The 15,182-nt window shown below is 47.9% G+C and overlaps 1 protein-coding gene across 1 annotated transcript; it reads left to right on the top strand.

Moving 5' to 3' along the window:
* Window positions 1-76: 76 nt before the first annotated feature.
* Catsper4 (cation channel sperm associated 4) lies at window positions 77-13,281 on the top strand. Its single transcript, XM_020158688.1, has 11 exons — window positions 77-104; window positions 666-784; window positions 1,161-1,304; window positions 4,489-4,590; window positions 8,456-8,553; window positions 8,718-8,838; window positions 9,035-9,168; window positions 10,915-11,089; window positions 11,764-11,975; window positions 12,449-12,614; window positions 13,228-13,281. Exons 1-11 carry the CDS (start codon window positions 77-79, stop codon window positions 13,279-13,281), a joined length of 1,353 nt encoding a protein of 450 aa, XP_020014277.1.
* Window positions 13,282-15,182: the final 1,901 nt, after the last annotated feature.

Below are 15,182 nucleotides of genomic sequence, written 5' to 3'. Positions count from 1 at the left end.
GCTCTGCACCTGAAGCACCTGCCTACCAGGATGCGGGACCCTAGTCCATGACTAGGGAGGGCTGCTGTTCATACTCATGTCTCCTAGCCCTTTGGAGGCCAGAGGTGTGTCCTATCCCACCCCTAGGGAGGACAGTGAGAAATTGTCACTTAGTAGATAAAGAAACCTACCTGGTAAGGAAGAGCAGGGTGGGGAGGCTGGGAGCCAGGGTAGCTGGAGGGAAGGGGGGGCTCTGCCTAGGGAAGTTCCTGGCACAAAACCTCTTCCCTCTTCACCTGACCTCACCTCAGCACCTAGATCCAGAGCAGGAACACATCTCTTAACTCCATCTAGGCACAGGAGACCTGACCTATTCCCACCAGCCTTTGACCTCTGACCCCAGCCAGGCAGCAAAGGAGGGGGCTGTGGGAGAAGTTGCTCTAGAGTTTGAATGCCTTGGAATGTGGAAGGCTGGGGGAGTCACAGCCACCTCTGTGATCTCACCACGAGGGGGAGCTAGACCCACTTCTGTGAAGTTTCTTTCAATAGGAGGAGTGGACAAGCGCAAAGATGACTGATCAAAATGCCTGGTGGCAGCAATGGACAGACACTCACAACATCAAACATTCCTTGGTAGGGGTCCCCTGCCTGGCTCCACCTCTGAGCTGGCATCCTGGGATGGGCAGGGGCAGTGGCTGCACTAAGAGCCTGTTCCTCTCTCCTGCAGAGGAGCGTGTACCAGCCCATCGGTGGGCACCGCGAGGAGCAAGTACTTGTCAACCGCCGGGACATCATAAGTCAGAAGGTGGGGACAGGCTGGGCTGCAGGACTGCAGTAACCCTCACCCCACAGCCCCTCACCCCACAGCCCCAAGCCTTCTAAGAGTCCCCCAGAGAACCCTCACCTGCAGTAACCCCTGCAGTGACCCCCTCCCTTGATATTTTAGTAACTGCTTGGCAATGCCTGCCACAAGAGACCCTGTTGCTATGACCCCCACAAGATTTCCCAACAGTGACCATCTTTTAGTGAACCACTTGGATCGTGACCTCTACATGGATGCTTGCATCAAATGATTGCAATATCCCCCTCCAGAGCTACCCCCATTCATTGAAAGCAGGTGGTCCAGGCAGAGGCCATTTGTAGTGACACCTGCCTGAAGGAAGATCTCTGCCCTCTCCTAGGATGCCTGGGACATGGAGGAGTTTATCACTCGTATGTATGTCAAACAGCTGCTTCGACATCCGGCCTTCCAGATGCTGCTGGCCTTGCTGCTGGTGATTAATGCCATCACCATCGCTCTCCGCACCAACTCCTATTTTGCTCAGGTAGAACCCCAGCCTGATCTGTGCCCTCATTGGCTCTAATGGGGACATGAGGCAAGGTGCTTCTCGTCTATGATGATTGAATTGGATGATCTTCAAGGGTTTGTCATCTCTGGGCTTCCAGGGACCTGGAGGACAAGGAAGACTTTGTGGTGGAGGGGGCTCTAGGAGGAATGCATTGGATATATAGAAGGGCAGGAGAAAGTGGTGTGCTCAGAGGCAGGCAAATGGGCACCAGGTGGGGAATGGTGTCCAATACAACAATCACTAGGGGAGAATCTCTCTGGGGCAGGTGCTGACTCTGCTCAGTGCCAAGGTTTCAGGTATGAACCCGACAGACCCAGTTCTCATCTCAGACAGACACAAATATGCCATTACAAATGTCTGAGTATCACAGAGTACATGCGAGCTCAAAAAAAGGCAATAGAACCTAATCTGGAGGTCAGGGAAGGCTTCCTGGAGGAGGTCATACTTAAGCAGAGAATAAAGAATGAGGAGTTGACCAGACAAAGAGAGATGGGAAAGAGCATTTTTGTTGTTGTTGTTGTTTTGTTTTTGAGTACAGGGGCTCAAACTCAGGGCCTACACCTTGAGTCACTCCACCAGCCTTTTTTTTTTTTTTGATGATAGGGTCTCATGAACTGTTTGCCTGGGCTGGCCTTGAACTGAGATCCGTCTGATTTCTGCCTCCTGAATAGCTAGGATTACAAGTGTGAGGCACCAATGCCCAGTAGGAAAAGAACATTTTGGGCAAAATAAATAGAATGTATGAGAGTTCTAGATGTGAAACTTGAAGTCTAGTATGATCTTGGTGTTATCTTTGATGTTTTAGTTTCTTACATGAATTGTGTTATTTAATTCCATATATCCAGAGTGGTGGATGAGTTCAGAGAGGTGGTCAGGGTCTTTATGTTATGTTGAGGAAGATGGCCTGAATCCCATATTGGTAGAAAGCCAGGGAAGGGTTTAAGGCCTTGAAGCAAAATGACAAGACATATTGTAGAAAACCTGAAATGGTTGCTACAGCATGGACTGTGGGAGGGAGGGGGCCAATCATGGGGAAATAGGCCTGTCACACATGTCCAGGTGAAAGGTGATGCATTTGGACCAGGGCAATGGCAGTGGGTGAGCAGAGGTCAGATGCAGGTCTGTAAGCATCACATTTGTGGGCCTTCCTGATGACTGCATTGACATTTAACATCTAATGAGCACTCACTGTGTGCTGCCTTGAGTTAACACAAGTCATCCTCTCAAGAATGAAGATAAAGGAGAGCAGGAAATTAAGTTTCTGGCTTGAGCAAAGGTATGGGGCTGATGCTATGCGTTGGGACATGAAGACATAGGAGGAAAAGGAGGTTTGGGGAGGATGTGGAGGTCTGTCTGAGTTGTGCAGTATTGCACAACGTCCACACAAAGATGTCTCAAAAGGAGTTTGGGGTCAGATCTGAAAGACTGCAGAGGGCACAGGGCTGGAGATGGATACATAAGAGATGTCAATGTCTACAAGGTGGGCACCAAGGCTAAGTTGTGGATGAGCTGGCCTTCAGAGTAAGGACAGGAGAGGACCAAGGCAGGCTCCCAGGGAAGACTCCAAATAAAGGGCCAGACAGAAGAGAAGGTGGAGGAGAGACGCAGGAGGAGGGCCAGTGGCCAGACCTGGAGGCAGAAACTCACCTGCAGTTTGCAGAGTGAGGCAGCAGAGGGCACAGCAATTAATAGATCATGAAATCAATTCAGAGTGCAGAGGCTAGCATTTTGACAAAGAATCAAATAGATTTGAGGGAGGGAGATGGATACAGAGAAAGGGAGGGAAAAGGGAGATGGAGGAAGAGATGACAGCTTATGCTGTAAAATGTAAAAATATATTTCTTTTTTTTCGTGTGTGTGGTACTAAGGGTTGAACTCAGGGCCTTGTGCTTGCTCTACCACTTGAGCCACACCTCCAGCCAAAATGTAAAATATATTTCTTATACTCAAGAATCCTAATGTAGGATTTGTGTCCATGAAGGTCAGATCCTAGAGGCCTGTAAATGCCAGGTTGGTTTTGAACTTTATCCTGCAGCCACAGGAGCCATGAAAGACTTGTGGAGATATATATATATATATATATATATATATATATATATATATATATATATATATATCTGATATAGCTATAGATGCCTATGATTTGGAGAAGCCAGGAGGATGACTTAGAAGCTCTTTCCATTAATACTGAGAAGGGCCTATTACCTGCAGGGATAAGGAAGGGAAAGAAGATCTTCCTCTAAACATACAACCAGTCCTGACAGCACTTTGGGAATGTGGAACACGCAGGGAGCCCATAAGCCTTAACTTCCCATCTGGGTGGAAGAAGCCTGAAGTTGGCTGTAGTGCTATAGTAGCAAGTGTGGGCAGCTGGAGGCCCACATGTGTGGCAGGAAGCCTCAGACACTTAGTCTGTTGGCCACTGGAGTAAAGAAATGGAGGAGGCAAGGTGACTTTGGTATGTCAAGTTGGAGTAAGGGTTGGGGGACTACAGGCTGGTAGGGGGTCACAGCTATAAGGAAGCTAAAGGAATATAGGATCAAGTTTGGGTGGAAATGAGTTGGGTTTTGGACAGACCCTAGTCATCTATACACCCAGGGCACATGTCCTGGACCCACAAGAAGGAGGACACCAGGAGTGTGGTCAGGCATAACCTAGGAGGGTTAGGGTACTGGAGCAGCAAGAGTGGTTGGGACAAGCAGAGAAGGGTCCTAGGGCTTGTTGTCCTATGGCCTCAAAGGTCAGGTCTTTTCCTTCCAATCCTGGAGCCTAGTCAACCTCTCTCCAATCTCCCTGTCCCAAATACCACTGCTCTAGAGGTTATGGGCAAAGGCCTGGGGTAGACAACAGTCTTTATCAACCAGCTGTGTGTGCATGGGCCCCTCCTGAATTCCCCATCTGTATGATGAGAATGGAACCTACTTTTCAGGACAGTCCGATTGTCACATGAAACAATGTGACCAATATGACAAATGGTCTTAGCATAGTGCCTGGCATGTACACAGGAAGTGGGTCCTTAAAAAGGGACTAACAGAGGTGCTAAGGAGGAAGAGCAGCACAGATGTGACCTCCCCTCCCCCCAGAAGTTTTCTCTCCCTGGCCTCACCTAGGCCCTGCTCTCTGACACCTCCGCCTCTCTTTTTCTCTGTCTTCCATGTAGAAACACTATGAGTTGTTCTCTACCATAGATGACATTGTGCTGACCATCCTCATCTGCGAGGTTCTCCTAGGCTGGCTCAATGGCTTCTGGATTTTCTGGAAGGTGAGTTCCTAGGACCTTCCTGCCATTTCCCTAATCCTCCCTGGGCATGCAAACTGAGGGGTGCGTATATGTGTGCACAGAGAGAGAGAGAGCGAGCGAGAGAGAGAGAGAGAAAGTCTCTGAGATGTCTGATATGGCAGAATAGTACTTGTTCTGGAAGTGCTCCTGGAAGCAATTCAGTTCACAATTCTGCCTCTCCCAGCTCTGTAGTCAGGCAGACCTTAATTTCCATATCTGAAAAATGGGATTGAGAATATCTACCTTTAATTTATAGAACCTCATCTGCGAGGTTCTCCTAGGCTGGCTCAATGGCTTCTGGATTTTCTGGAAGGTGAGTTCCTAGGACCTTCCTGCCATTTCCCTAATCCTCCCTGGGCATGCAAACTGAGGGGTGCGTATATGTGTGCACAGAGAGAGAGAGAGCGAGCGAGAGAGAGAGAGAGAAAGTCTCTGAGATGTCTGATATGGCAGAATAGTACTTGTTCTGGAAGTGCTCCTGGAAGCAATTCAGTTCACAATTCTGCCTCTCCCAGCTCTGTAGTCAGGCAGACCTTAATTTCCATATCTGAAAAATGGGATTGAGAATATCTACCTTAATTTATAGGGGCTTAGAGCTGGGGAGGTTAGCAAACTTTTTCAGTAATACACCAGATAAAAAACAAGCTTTGCTGATTTGCTCAGGCTTGCAAAATAGGCATTCTACTGCTTGAGCCACACCTCCAAGTCAGTTTTTGAGACAGGGTTTCGCTATGTTGTCCAGATTGGCACCAAACTCATGGGCTCAAGCAATCCTCTTTCCTCAGCCTCCTAAGTAGGTGGGCCTACATATGTGCTTGTCTTGATTCCAATAAAATTTTATTGATATTGTGGTGGTACACCTGTAATCCCAGGACTATGGAAACTGAAGTGGAAGGATCATATGTTCAAGGCCATCTTAGGCTGCATAGTGAGTGTGAGTCCAGGCTGAGCTACCTAGCAGGATACTGTCTCAAAAAACAAAAGCAAGCTGGGCATTGGTGGCTCACTCCTGTAATCCTCACTACTCAGAAAGCAGAGAGTAGGAGGATTGTGGTTCAAAGCCAGGCTGGACAAATAGTTCGTGAGACCCTATTGTGAAAAAACCCATCACAAAAAAGGACTGGTGGAGTGGCTCAAGGTGCAGGCCCTGAGTTCAAAACTCAATACCAAATAAATAAAACAATACCAGGTGTGGTGCTCAAGCCTGTAATCCTAGCTACTTGGGAGGCAGAGTTTGGGAGGATCACAATTTGAGGCCAGCCCTGACAAAAAGTTTTTGAGGATGACATGTGCCTGTCATCCCAGCTACATGGGGAAGCACAAATAGAAGAATCATGGTCCAGGCTGGCCTGGGCATAAAGCAAGACCCTATCTCAAAAGTAACCAATCCAAAAGGAATGGAGGAGTGGATTAAGTGGTAAGAGTACCTGCCTAGCAACTGTGACATCCTGAGTTCAATCCCCAGCCCTCGTGGTGGAGGGGCGTTTTTGTGGACACTGAAATTTCTTATCATTTTCACGTGTCAAACAGCTTTCTTCTGATTTTTCCTCTTTACTTGCTTTACTCCCACTTACAGACTCATTGGAATTTCTTCTTTTCAAGAGGAATCTTCCCATCCCTCCCAGGCTAGGCTGCATGCTGCTCTGGGTCTCCATAGTACTTTCTACTTATCTCACTCATGAGGCGTCCGCCTCTCGAATAATCTATGAGCCCAGCAGGACAGACACCTGGTATTCTCAGGAAATGATTCTGAGCATAGCATACAATAGGAGCTTAATATTGGTTGGATACAGGGATGGAATTCTCCCTGTCTCATTCTCTCTTTCTTTGGTGGTACTGGGGAATGAACTCAGGGACCTGCCCTTGCTCTCAGTATACGCTCTACCTCTTGAGCCATGCCCCCAGAGCTTTTGTTTTCAGTTTATTTTTCAGATAAGGTCTCAAGTTTTGCTCTGGCTGGCCTCAGACTTCAAACCTCCTACCTCTGCCTCCCTGGGATTACATTGTGTCTCCTTGTGTATATGTAGGCACAGACTCTAAGAAGCCAGAATAACTTGTGCTTGTTGAGCTGCCCCAAATTAAGAACATTTTTTCCACTAAAATATTGTTTTCTTTTTGAGCATTTAATGCAGGCACATGCTGACCAAAATCATATTGAAAGATACACAGAGAATTCTTGTGTCCACTCCGGGCCCCTCATCTCCTATCCCCCACCTTCATCTTCTCTAAGTAATCTTATATTTATAGCTTCTTGTTGATCCTCCAGGAGCTACTTTTACAATTCTAAGCAAATAGGTATAAATATTTTAGTCCTCCCTTTTCTGACAGTAGCATACTATAAAAACTGCTGGGTTTTTTTTTGTTTTTTTTTTCTTTGGCATTTATTGGATCCTGACAATCTTTCTGTATTAGTACTAGAAGACTTTTCTCATTTTTCTTTTTATGACCACCATAGTACTCTATAAAATGTGCCACAGTTTATTCAAGTTGTCTCTGATCTTACTCTGGGAACTTTGCTTTTCTTCAACTTTTTTTGTTACAATACTAGGGTTTGAACTCAGGGCCTACACCTTGAGCCACTCCACCAAACCCTTTTTGTGATGGGTTTTTTCCAGATAGGGTCTTGGGAACTATTTTCCCAGGCTGGCTTCAAACTGTGATCCTCCTGATCTCTGCCTCCTGAGTAGCTAGGATTACAGGCATGAGCCACTGTTGCCCAGCTAACCTTTTCATGTTTTTGAGACAAGGTCTCCCTATACAGCCCAGTCTGGCCTCCAATTTGCAATCCCCCTGCCTCTACCTCTTAAGAGCTACAACTACTGGCATGTACCACCATGCCCAGCATAGTTGTTTTACTCTTATACAAATGTCATTTTGTATCTGTACCAGAGTATTGTGGGTCAGATTTCTAGAAATTAAATAATTTATGTGAAATTCTATTCAAAAAATATGTAAAGCCAAAAGGGCTTGGAGCATAGCTCAAGTGGTAGAGTACTTGCCTGACAAGTGCAAGGCCCTGAGTTCAAACCTTAGTACTGCCACCAAAATAGATAGACAAATGATAGCTAGCTAGATAGATAGATAGATAGATTTAAAAAAATGGAATGATTGGTCAAAATTTTCATATAGGTGCGCTTCCACTACCCCCCATTCCTGAATGAGTAAAGTACCTTATTGGGCGAAAGGCTTGCAAAATGTGTCTGTTTCCTTTCCTTGTTTTGTGAATGCTATTTCACCTCTGAGCTGGCTACTGAAGTGGTGTTCCTTAATGTCTTTATTATTATTATTATTTATTATTATTATTGGCAGTCCTGGGATTTAAACTCAAGTACTCATCCTTCTATGCAGGCGCTCTACCACTTGAGCCACTCTGCTAACAATTTTTAGGGTTGGGTGTTGTCAAGCTAGAGCCATTTGCCAGGCTGGCTTTGAACTGACATCCTGAGTAGCTAGGATTATAGATGTGAGCTACTTGGCACATGGCCATTATTATTTCTCTCGATTTATTAGCTGTAGTGTGTGTCACACAAAGGCAAGAGCACCAAGAGTTTTCAGGTCACCTGACTGTAAGATAGGAATGTTTCCTGCAGTTCACTAGGCAAAATGGGCCTCAGCTTAGGCATCAACCACGCACCTGTGGGACAGACTTCACTGTGAGTCTCAGATTGTACTTATCTGTTGACACATGTAGGACAGTGAGTGTGCATTTTGTGGCATGTTTGTGGGCAGAAAGGTAACAACAATGGATGATATTGAGCTCCCCCGTCCTTGGTATGTGGGGAGGGCAATCTTCCTGGCCCATGGGCTGGGCCTGACAAACCCTTTCTGGGGCTGGCCCACCACCCAGGATGGTTGGAATATCCTCAACTTCATTATCGTCTTTGTCTTGCTCATGGGATTCATCTTTCATGAACTCGATGTCTGTGCCATCACCTATACTGTCAGGTGAGCTGGGAGCTCTGGAGAATAACGGGGGGCATTTGGACCTGAGGAGTGAAGAGGGAGGTTGTTAACCACTGGGGCTCAATTCTGCCTCTTGGGAAGTTGGGGAGGGGCAGTGTGGAGGGAGGAGAGGGCCAAGGGGGCATCCTTGAGAGGCTCTGCCACAGGGTACTTCGGTTGGTGCATGTGTGCATGGCGGTGGAGCCCCTGGCCCGGATCATCCGTGTCATCCTACAGTCGGTGCCTGACATGGCCAATATCATGGCTCTCATCCTCTTCTTCATGCTGGTCAGTGCCCTCCCTTATGCTAGCCATTCCTCGTCCCTGAATAAGACCCCGGGGTCACAGGGGAGTGATGGATGCCTGGGGAAGAGAGGCAGCACATGGGTCTAGTCCATGTGATTCCTTTGACAGCATTTATTTGCATGTCATTTGCATGACCTCTCTCCAAGGCCCATAGGTAAGGCTTTGATCTCTCTGGCAGGTGTTCTCTGTGTTTGGGGTCACGCTCTTTGGTGCATTTGTACCCATGCATTTCCAAAACATGGGGGTGGCCCTGTACACCCTCTTCATCTGCATCACCCAAGATGGATGGCTGGACATCTACAGAGACTTCCAGTGAGTTCCAATGGAGCTCCCAGGCCCCATCTCCTCTTGGCAAGGACTGGGCTGGGGCTCCTGTAAGGCACAGGAACAGGGAAAGAAGGGCTCTCAATGAGAGTAGGACTCCAGGGGCTACAATGAGGCTGGACATCTACAGAGACTTCCAGTGAGTTCCAATGGAGCTCCCAGGCCCCATCTCCTCTTGGCAAGGACTGGGCTGGGGCTCCTGTAAGGCACAGGAACAGGGAAAGAAGGGCTCTCAATGAGAGTAGGACTCCAGGGGCTACAATGAGGCTGGCCTCGCAGGAAGGCAGTGCCTAGGGCTTTAAATTGGGGAAAAGGAATTTCTGGGAGTGGGGGCCTCTGGGCTCATGGTTTTTTTGGGGGGAGTAGTATTGGGGTTTGAACTCAGGGTCTCACATTTGCTAGGCAGGCACTCCACCACTTGAACCACTCTGCCAGCCCTTTTTTGTGTTGGGTATTTTCAAGATAGGGTCTTGTGAACTATTTTCCTGAGCTGGCTTCAAACCATGATCCTCCTGATCTCTGCCTCCTGAATAGCAAGGATTACAGGCGTGAGCTACTGGCACCTGGCTGGGTTCATGGTTATTGAAGCCTTGTCCCTCTAGAGTCCACACAAAGGGCCACCTGATCCTGTTCATGATACTTCTCGTATTATGCTAAACAGCTGAGTGCCTAGGCCTGGGCAGGAAAGCAGGTCTGTAGTCTGTAGTTTAAAGAACTACAGACCAACCCACATCAGAGCCCATCAAACTTCCTGGATTCCTGGGAACTTTGGGTCTTATTTCACTCACTCTGAGACTGGCTCCCCATCACTTTTGTGTTCTGTTCTTTATCTCTTTTCTATTAAGTTCAAGACCTATTTCTTTCTAGCCCAGTCTAGGGAGTGGGTTCCCCTGAATGATTTATTTATTTATTTATTTTACCCCCTTCATAAGAGTAAAAGTCCAGTAGGCAAAGGGCTTCTGCAGTCATGATCTGTCAGAATTCAGGTAATAGAAAAGAGTCACAGACTCCACAATAAAGTTGAACTGGACTTTTGAGTCCTTGCTCCACCATACTTGTCATGTGACCTTGGACAAGTTATTTTATTACTCTTCTGAACTTCAGTATTTCATCTGTAAATTGGTAACTACAATATATTATTAACTATGTCATTGATTTCTGTGAGGATCACTAGAGAAAAATATATGAATCTCCTAGTATAGAGGCTGGCATGGAGTGCTTCTATTTATAGTATATATAAAAAATGAATACAGCTAATAGATTATACTTTATACCACTGATATACAAATCACCCTACAGGGCTGGCTTTAGGGTTGGCTCACTTTCTGGCAGCATAGTAGGCAGTTAGTAAATAGCAGCTGCTGTGATCACTATGAGTAGGAATTAGATCTGAACAACAGTAGCAAAGCAGGCAGAAGCTCCAGCAGGCCTGGGGATAATTTCATAGATGAGGAAACAGAGGCTTAAAAGACTAGAGAAGTCAGGTGCCAGTGGCTCATGCCTGTAATCCAAGCTACTCAGGAGGCAGAGGTCAGGAGGATCATGGTTTGAAGCCAGCCCGGACAAATAGTTCACGAGACACTATCTTGAAAACACCCAATACAAAAAAGGGCTGGCGAGTGCCTCAAGTGGTAGAGTACCTGTCTAGAAAGTATAAGGCCCTGAGTTCAAGCCCAGAAACTAAAAAAAAAAATACCACAGAGGTTATGGGGGCCCCCTACCTGTCATCTCCAGGATGCAAAAGAGGGAGTATGCAATGGAGATTGGGGCTGCCATCTACTTTGCCATCTTCATCACTGTCGGTGCCTTCATTGGCATCAACCTGTTTGTTGTTGTGGTGACCACCAATCTGGAACAAATGATGAAGGCAGAAGAGCAGGCGCAAGGGCAACAAATAACCTTTAGTGAGGTGCGTGAGATGAGGAGGGCAAGAGGGAGTGTGTGCATGAGTGCCAACTTGAATATGTGTGTGTGGAGGGGTGTTTCAGGGGTGTGGAGTTCCAAGGTGTTACTACTGGGTGGCCTTAGGGCATTCCCAGTTTTTGGGCTTTTTTTCTGTAAAATGGAAACAATAGTACCTGACAGAGCTCTTCTGAGAATAAGATGGGGGCTGATATGTACTTGGTACATAATAAGCACTTCATAAATGTCACCTACAGCATAGTCATTCAGGAGTAGAGTTCCACAAGGTTAGAGAGAGTAGTGGAGTACTTCTGAAAAGGATTGAGGGCTGGGGCCATGACTTGAGAGTAGGTAGACTTTAGAGGTTTGCTGGGTGGGATTTGTCAGGGGTAAAATGATGGGGAAGGAGTGAGAATTTCCAAAGTGGGGGGTGGGGAACGGACCTGTGCATTTGAAGTAGAGTCCTCATAGCAAAGTAGGGAGGCTAAGATAGCTTAGAGCTGAGAGCTGGGGTGTGACTCAGTGGTAGAGTGCTTCCTGGTATCCTGGAGGCCCTGGGTTCTGTCCCCACCATTCAAAGTGTGGGAGGGATGTCCTAAGAAACCCTGAAGCCACATGGACAGGGGAGATGCTGCTTCCCTGAGCTCTCCTTCTCCATCCTGCCCCCCACCCCCCCCGCAGAAAAGTGTAGAGGAGGAGAACTGGACAGACGAACTGCCACTCGTGCACTGTGCAATCGCCCGCTTGGAGACATCTACTGTTCCCCAGGAGCCACTTGTGGGGGGTGCTCTGTCGAACCTCTCAGAAAAAACATGTGACAACTTTTGCTTGGTGCTTGAAGCAATTCAGGAGAACCTGATGCAGTACAAGGAGACCCGGGAGGAACTCAACATGTAGGGGGGGATGTTACTGGGGCTACCCCTGAGTCCCTTGAGTCAAAGCTGGGTGATGCCTCAGATTCTTCTGGCCTCACATCCTCACCATTTTCTTTTCTTTCTCTCTTTCTGTTTTGTTTTGTGGTATTGGGGCTTGAACTCAGGGCCTCCCACTTGCTAGGCAGGCACTCTACTGCTTGAGCCACTCCACCAGCCTCTCATCATTTTCTAATGTGGACCCTGGAGCCTAGAGAGGCTAAGTGATTTACCCAGGGCTCCCCAGCTTGTTGGAGCAGAGCTGGAATCTTGACCTTCAGGTTTCTCCAATCTCACAGGAGGGCATGGCTTGGCCTGAATCTCTATTAGGGCTGCAGGCTGGGGAGGGAGGTAGCTGTGAGGGAGGGAAGGCTGAATGAGGGATGCTCACCACACCAGGGAAGAGATGGAAGGGGTGTCTTCCTCCCCCAAACGCCCTGCCCACTCTGCCCCAGGATTGTGGAGGAGGTGCGCTCCATCCTCTATAACCAGGAGCAGGAGCAGGAGCTCTTACGTAAGCACTTGTCAAAGAGCCTGTCATCACGGAGCACGTCCTCCTTGGACACTCACGGAATAGCTACTCAGCAAGACTTGCTGTCTGCGCTTATTAACAGGGAAAAGGTGTGGTTTTCCTCTCCTACCCAATCAGTACTCACCCTACTGCGGAGCCCAGCCCAGCTGCAGGCCCATTTGTCAAGGTTTCTGTCTTTTCCAAAATGGGTTAACACCCTAAAGTTCCACCCACTGCAGCTGTCACCCCCCAAATTGGGTTGAGTCCCACTCTTTCTTTCTCCCAGAGGCCCCTCCCTCTCCCATCAGCTTCACCCCAGGAGCCAGTTTGTTCCCTAAGCCTACAAACCCACCATTCTTAGTGTGGCCTCAGCCAGTTCAGCTCCTCCTCAGAAGCAGATGATTTGCCCACTATGGGCAAAGGACTTCTGGATTCCATTTAGGGTGTATAAGAGCAGCCTCTTCCTGAGAGAGGAAGCTTCTGGATAGAAAAAGCAGTTTCTTTTTCTCCCTTCCACTCCCTAGAGCTAAGACAGAATGACCTGGAGCCTGGTAAATGCCTGGGCTCTCCAGATCAGAAGTGGCTCTAGGCAGGCTACAGTTAGACCTAAGAAAGGCTTCCCTGGAAGGTCTAGATGGGGCATTGTTGAGGCTGGAAGAGGGGAAGAAGGGAGAATGATATATTGTGGCAGGGGGGATGACAAAAAGACCTCTTGGTTTGCAGGTTTATGAATCTAACACAACTTTGAAGCTTAGCAAAAACAAGTTAAACTTTTGAGAAGGCAGGAAAGGAGCCAAGGGGCCTGCACACACACAGCCAGCTGCTGTATCTTCCTGAATCTCTAACATGGCTTTGCACAGCCTGGCCAGGACCCATCCTCTCCCTTACACCTGGGCAGAAGCCAGGGACTGTGATGATGGCAGCATCTGCAGGGCTTATGCCTATGAGCCCTGAGTCCAGAGGAGCCAGGATGGAGAAGGATGCTGGATGAAAGTGGGAGCCCTAGCAGCAAGGATGAACACAGAAGGGGGCTGCTGGCCAAGGTAAATAGGCTTTGGCCTAAGAATGGGTATCCCTGATCTCCTGCTCCAGCCCAGGACTAGATGAGGCCTGAGTTGGTGCAAGTACTAAGAAGAGAAAGGCCAGGCCAGCAAGGCTGGCAAGGCCAGGCATCTGTGTACTGACAATAAAGTTTTGTGTTGGAACCAGTGTGTGTGACTGGTAGATCTCCAACTCTTTGGGGTGCTTGCCCCACATCTGATGGAGAGGATAGAGCTTGCCCCTTAAAAGCCTGTTTGTGGGCTGGAGGTTTGGTTCAAGCAATAAAATGCCTGATTTGCAAGCACGAAGCTCTGAGTTCAAACCCCAATCCCACCAAAAAAATAAAATTTAAAAAGCCTATTTGTGCTGGGTGTGGTAATGGCAAACCTATATTCCCAGCACTTGGCACTTGGAAGGCTGAGGCAGGAGGATCAAGAGTTATAGGCCAGCCTGGGTTACATGAGACCCTTCTCAAAAAAAAAAAAAAAAAGTCTATTTATCTAATAGAATTATAGCCTGTCCTCAAGGGCTTCCAATGAGGGAAGAGAAGCCATACCTCTGAAAATTTCTGACTTAATGGTTGAGATATAATCCTTGCCTTTTTAATTTACTTTTTACTTGTTTTTTATTGTTCATGTATTCATATGTGTACACATTGTTTAGGCCATTTCTCCTCCCTGGCCCCTGCCTCCTCCCCTACCCCCAATCCCTGCCTTTAGAGTCCTACATTTTGGATGGAAAATTCATGGCTGGGAGTCCCTGATGTCTGATGGAGACAGATCCATCCTCTCTCTCCCTGTTGCAAAGATGATGCTCTTCATTCTGGGGAGTCCTCGTCTGATGGGGTCACCACTGACCAAATAATACAAGTACAGGCAGCTCCATCCTCAGGCAATGGAAAGTGACTGGTTAAGGTGTGGGTCCCAACAGACTTTCTAGAGAAGCACTGAAGTTTTATGGAAGGAAACAGGGGGATTGTGTGAGTCACATGAAGTCTGGTGGGGAACTTAGAACCTGTGAAGCCTATCTGTGACCTCTACACCAAAGATCTTTGAGAGCCTCAGCAACTTGATGAACTAGCTTGAGAAAGCTGTGGCAGTCGTGTTTTGGAGGACAGGAGACCTGAATTCTCAAAAGGTCAGCTCTTAGCCCAGGAATCAGGAGGCAGGAGACTGATGGGATCAGCCATGTCCCTGAGACACAGGTGCCCTGGTGTTGCTTCGAAGAAGATTGGATGGCTCAGAGTTCTGCCCTGCTGTTCAGCAAAAGGCTAACAATTAGGGGCCTTGGGGATATTCTCCAGTTGGAATGGCAGTCCCCAGAGATCCAGTGATTGCAGCTGATGGGAAACTCTACCTCATCTCTCTCCCATCAGCATTGGTTCCACCCCTGAAAAGCCCCATGGGCCTATGGGGAATCTGGACAACTAAGGATGGGTGGTACACTCAGCAGGCAGAGGAGAGCAGCACTGGGGCTAGCAGTGCCTCACTATCTTGGAGCTGTTATCTGGCTGTTTGAGCCAGCACCCTTGGGACCATCCACCAGCACAGACATGGGCAGCTGCTGGTCTCTATTCCTGCTTCTCCTTTTTGGGAATGGAGCCCTCAACCTGCCTGGTGAGTATATGCCCCTTTCCA

This window comes from Castor canadensis, chromosome 7 (genome assembly GCF_047511655.1).
Source record: "Castor canadensis chromosome 7, mCasCan1.hap1v2, whole genome shotgun sequence".
NCBI classification, from domain to species: domain Eukaryota; kingdom Metazoa; phylum Chordata; class Mammalia; order Rodentia; family Castoridae; genus Castor; species Castor canadensis.
This window is presented reverse-complemented; position numbering and strand designations above follow the sequence as displayed.

What these genes read in the sequence shown, in the direction of transcription:
- Catsper4 (XM_020158688.1), top strand. Translation starts at nt 77, where the DNA reads ATGTCTCCTAGCCCTTTGGAGGCCAGAG. An exon ending in TCATCCTCTTCTTCATGCTG is followed by an intron (nt 8,839 to 9,034) that starts GTCAGTGCCCTC and finishes TCTCTCTGGCAG; the next exon opens with GTGTTCTCTGTGTTTGGGGT. An exon ending in CGCTTATTAACAGGGAAAAG is followed by an intron (nt 12,615 to 13,227) that starts GTGTGGTTTTCC and finishes CTTGGTTTGCAG; the next exon opens with GTTTATGAATCTAACACAAC.